Below are 5,469 nucleotides of genomic sequence, written 5' to 3' on the forward strand. Positions count from 1 at the left end.
ATGGTTTCAAGGTTGAGTAGAGGAAGTTTCTCCCTTTGAAATGCTATGGAATAACCATCTGTGTGTTGTTGAATAAGGAAGGTTTGAGGGAAAAGCCACATTATGTTGATTTTAAAGTAATATGTAGGTTTACTTATCTTTGGCTTAATATACTTAAACTTTATTGTTGGTGTCCAAATATTGGAAATAACATCTAGAGATCAATTAAAAAATTTATTTTTATGCAAATAAACTCTCCATTGTTGTGATTGAGTTTAAAAAGGTTAATGAATTCATTCTTAGTTTACAACTTTCAACCCTCTTCAAGGATTCTCACTTCGTTTATGTTTTTAAATAGATTCTTTTTAAGAGTCTATTAAAATCTCTCTTAATATTTTTATGCCTACTTTAAATAATTATAATTTCTATCACTCTATGTGTAGTTTTATCTAGGTGGATTGTTGGGCACTTCAAAAGGTTGTTGAAGATTGATTTTGGCTTCAATTGTTTGAATATAGGATTTTGCATTTATTTTGTCATTATTATTTTGGGTTGTCCAATTATTGATAAACTGTTGAACTACACTAAGCGCAAGTTAGTGGGAAAATCATCTCAAAGATGGAAGTATGCTAAAGTATGTGACTTTTTAGTATGACCTTCTAACGAAAGGTATTCATTTCATCCCTCTTGGATCTCGAAGTTGAGTTGCTTCTAGATCTAGAGGATATTATAAATCTTGTGGTAGTTTCTAACTTCGTGTTTATAGGTAGCACATCAATAATGTGTTATCACTCTAAAATGTGTAGTCATGCATAATACTAATATCTAAGAAAAATTATCTAAGTAAAAAGATGAATGTTTTCCTTCGTAATGCATATAACCATGATAGATCTAGCACCTTCATGCTACACAACCATTTGAGTTTACTAAATGGCAAGGCTTGAGCTTAGTAATAGAGTAACATGTATCAAGTGGTTGTGTGATTTCTATCATGGGAGTGCTAAATTTTAGTGCTCGATGAATCAAATGCATATTAATAATGATTTTTCAGCTTAATACAACTATCTTTCTAGTTGCTTAATTCATAATTCATACTTTTTATATATGATCAAATTTATTGATTAAATAAATTAAAGAGAATAGGTTTCCACAGTTTATAAATTTAATTTTACTTCTGAATTCAACTATGTACAATTTTTTTTATAAGTAATTGGCCGAAGTCCAGCTTATTTATTATTATTATTAAAATTAATTATCCAAGACCTTTCCAATAAGAAACTTATAATTTCTTTTAAAACAGATAATTATCGTTGACTATTTCACTATTATAACATGTCCAATTTAAATATAATAAACATGTGAATGCAGAATAACATCAATTTAATTGATAGACGAATAAACTGATCTCCTGATAATGTATTCATTTCGTACTATATTTCTACTTAATAGAAATAAATACACATGATTCCGTCTAAATTTGAGGGCATATTAAGTTCTTACCTCCTTGCCAAAAAAGTATCGTTGGAATACTCTCTGCATTTATTCTCATTCTATAATTAATATAGTGCACATTTCGTATTGCAAATGAACAAGACTAAAACAATCTTTATTTTTCAACTTCATCATAACTACATAATACTCCCAAGGCAATGGTTTGCAAGCACGTTCCCTCAATTATAATTATCTGTCTTTCTCGCTTAGTATTATGTTTAAGCTATTATCTACCTCACAAGCTGTCTGGTCAATTTCTCAACAATTTTAGGTTAGGCGTTGATGATAAGAGGCTAAATAGGTGTGGCAATTGAAGTCTCTTAGGCGGAGGAAAAAATGTTCTACTCAAATACATTAGCCAAATCTGTACACTAACAAATAAAACAAAAACGAAAAAACCCTTATTTATTTGCATTTTCTTCATTATAGATAGATACATCAATTACTGTGTTGCGGAGGAAAAATGTTCTACCCAAATACATTAGCCAAATCTGTACACTACCAAAAGAAACCTTCTTTATTGGCATTTTCTTCATTATAGATAGATACATCAATTACTGTGTTACGTTGTAACATATATTTTATGTGATTTTTCTCGCTTGAAATTTGAGGAAAAACTTTCATTCAACTGAAAAGGATGCAAAGTTGCAAACTCTTGATCCGTTTAATATGCTTAAGGACCGGTATGAAGGTCATAAAGTTTTTAGGACGAGGGCCCCTAAGCGTTAATTGGTACCGAGCTTGATTTTTCTTGAGACAAATACAATGCATGTGAACAAAAGTATTTAAGATTACTAGATGTTTTAATAATTGGAGACAACAATGTCCATGAACATTCTACTTCCTATTTTAAATTATTAAAATACAGCCTTAATCGTTTCTTTCCATGAATTCTTCGCAGTGGAAACGTAGAAAACTGAAAAACATAAATTGTCATTCAAACTATTCTAAAAGTGCTTCTTAAGGGGGAAAAAATAATTGGATAATGCGGTTTGTGGGGTTTAAAAAAAGGAAAGATACTGCCCTCCACGATCAAATTCATTGGATGAGCTCTGCAAATACTTTAGATTTGACATTTGTAGTACGCAATGAGTTGCTAAAGATAACATTTGGTTGAATCTTAAGGAGCCAGCAAGAAACGCACGGTGAATGATTTAGCTCTGTTGATTACGATAGGGAAATTAAGAAGATATATTTTAGCAGCAAGAGGCAGGTATAACGTAAGGACTTGGCCCTTAGAAGGGATATATCGAAAATTTCAAAGATAAGATGCCTAATTGACGCATCTGTAATCCTAATCCTCTATGCAAGTTCAAAAGTCAATTGCTGCATATCAGTTTATACATAAAGTTCCCATGCACTTCATTGTAATTTTATTTGTCAAAACATGTAAGAAACTATATTTATGGTATCAGAGTTATTTGGTGTGACAGATATTATATTTCCGGCAGTCTATAATATCATTTCTTCCAAGTTTTTGAATTTCACCGTAGACATTTATCAATGTTTTTTGGATCATATTCTATAATGATCTTCCACTATTTATTTTAAGAATGTAGAGCCAAGGAGAATAATTCTATTATAGAATATGATTAGATATAATTCAAATCAAGAATGTAACATCAGAAACTGTAGAAACTGCATGGTACTTCTAGAAAAATTAATATATTTGATATAACTATTTCTTTTTTGGTTTGAGGTTGATTTTCCAACAATACCTCTTGCACCACCATTTTCCATATCCATTACACTTTACGTGCGGTTGTTTCTCAAATGTCATTCATCTATCTGCTACAGTTTCCTTTCAAATAAACAATAGTCGGTAGATTAGAATAAAAGCTATGAGAATAGTATATTGAGCTATCTCTTGCACAGAATGAATGCTCACGTTCATACAACTTGCCGATTGAAAATTATTGCTAGATGTGATAGCAACTTATCATGTTTGGAATTTTGTCTCCCGTCGCATATTTTCAGGACGCTAGGTGTTCAATAATTACAAAATACCATAAAGAATTACGCAGAATCTCCAAATCAACGTATAGCTTTATTACGTCAACGTTACGTTGAGAATCATAAGATGCAGCCAAGGTGGCCATGATAGAGATACGAAGAACAGTACAAACGAATATCTGGGTACAATGATGTAAAGAAAAATTGAAGCATTTGAGTCTTTGTTCACACCATAAATCCACCTGCAATGCATTTCTCAACCGACAAATATGTTATAAACACTTGGCAGTGAGTTTTCTACTTTCCTGTAGAACCCAACAATATTCCTTCATGTTATATATAAAGAATAAAGATAGGATAGGAGGTTAATGGTCAACTGGGTGTGGTGTAAAACTAAAAGGCAGCAAGGAAATGATGAGCAGTGGTTGTTATGAGTTGGACATGGGCGTGTCTTAAATGTTAAGAGATTGTGACCGCATAACAAATGTAATAATATAGTTATGGCAAAGACGTGCATGACTGTTATTTCATGCCATTCGCACCATGCGTGGATTCCGGGTTCTCATTATTATTCAAACTCTTTTTACATCAGGAATCCCGGAATTCGTTCTTAGTTATCTTAATAAATCAACACACAATTGATGGGCTTGATGGACGTGCGTTAACGTGATGAATAAAGTATTCTTGTTCTAGAATAGTTTATTGGAAATAAGAGTCTAATATGGCGTGTGATAAATGATGCAGGTTGAGATCATGTGCAAGGGAGAGCATTTGTTGCCTTCGCTGACATTGCAATACGTAAGGGATGCCATTTGGTTGCCAAACTTCAAGAACGAAGATGATGAAATTTCTAGTTCTTCTTCAACTGCCCATCTCATGGTCTTGCATTACCAGAGAAACCGACCTCAGCCTGCTGTTATTACTCAATTTCAACCCAGATGACTGCCTTCTGAAGTCCATTTTTTTTGAGATGAGGATTCCTCAGTTAGCTTGTTTTTTTGTATATCTGATCAGATTATCAGCATCACCTCTACATGCATATGAAACCCAATAGGCATATATACATAGGATTTGTCTAACCCAAAAAACTAATAATCTTGTAGGTCTATGTAACTGTCTATGTATATGTTTATGGGAGTTTCATCTACAGTTAGAGGTGATGTTGGTAGTTGGGCATGTGCCAAAAGAGGACGAATAAATAGCCATTAATGGAACATTGTGATGAAATAACATTGCTGGAATGAGTCCAAAGTAACATTTGTGGATTGTAATGTATCATTCTTTATTTTGTAAGCTTTTATACCATGGTTTAATCTCTTTGTTTATTGGTGTAAAACTTTGATTGTAGGACCAGTCAAGTAGCATGATGTTTCTTCCGGACATTAAACAATTTAAAATATTATTATTAGAAAATATTTCTAATATAATGAGTTCAGAAAAATTAAATATTTTTTAAATGATGTTTTGAAAATAAAATTAATAAATGTTTTTTTAGAATTTGTTTGTAAATGAACATTGTAATGTTAAAAGAGGAAAGCAAATTGCAATTCTATTTTGTAAATATAAATGAAATTATATTAAAATATTTTTATTTTAAATATTATCTATAGGTAGTCTATAGAATTATTGGCTTTTATTCATTTAATGGTTAGTTGAGATGTATTGATGCTTCTAGTTAAAATGTAATACCTGCATGGTAATGCTATCGAATCTATGCACACATAAAATAATATCATCTTGACTATTATGAAAATAGATCACAAGAAAATCTACTTACTAAAATTCCATTGTTCGAATCTATGCACACATAAAATAATATCATCTTGACTATTATGAAAATAGATCACAAGAAAATCTACTTACTAAAATTCCATTGTCTTACAATTACGTTATGATACAACATAGAATAGAATTAGATCAAGTGCAATAGAGAAATATGGGGATGAAATTTAGTCTAACCTTTCACACTATTACAATATCTATGTGTCACAAGAGATTCTTAATCTTTAAAGTTCTTTGAGCTATTAAATGCTAACTTTTGTGTAA

At 31.3% G+C, this 5,469-nt stretch overlaps 1 protein-coding gene across 4 annotated transcripts in view; it reads left to right on the plus strand.

Moving 5' to 3' along the window:
- LOC149530590 (uncharacterized) overlaps positions 1 to 4,746 on the plus strand; it is a 20,665-nt gene extending 15,919 nt beyond the window's left edge. For all 4 annotated transcript variants that reach the window (XR_016358516.1, XM_089809038.1, XM_089809037.1 and 1 more), the window contains exon 5: positions 4,168 to 4,746. Coding sequence is in view for 3 of the 4 variants with exons in the window: in XM_089809038.1 (XP_089665164.1) it covers positions 4,168 to 4,365 (198 nt within the window). In the remaining variant the exon portion in view is untranslated. The remainder of the gene's footprint in view (positions 1 to 4,167) is intronic.
- Positions 4,747 to 5,469: the final 723 nt, after the last annotated feature.

The sequence above is a fragment of the Cupressus sempervirens genome, chromosome 11 (assembly GCF_028749045.1).
Source record: "Cupressus sempervirens isolate cs-2001-9-10 chromosome 11, ASM2874904v1, whole genome shotgun sequence".
NCBI lineage: Eukaryota > Viridiplantae > Streptophyta > Pinopsida > Cupressales > Cupressaceae > Cupressus > Cupressus sempervirens.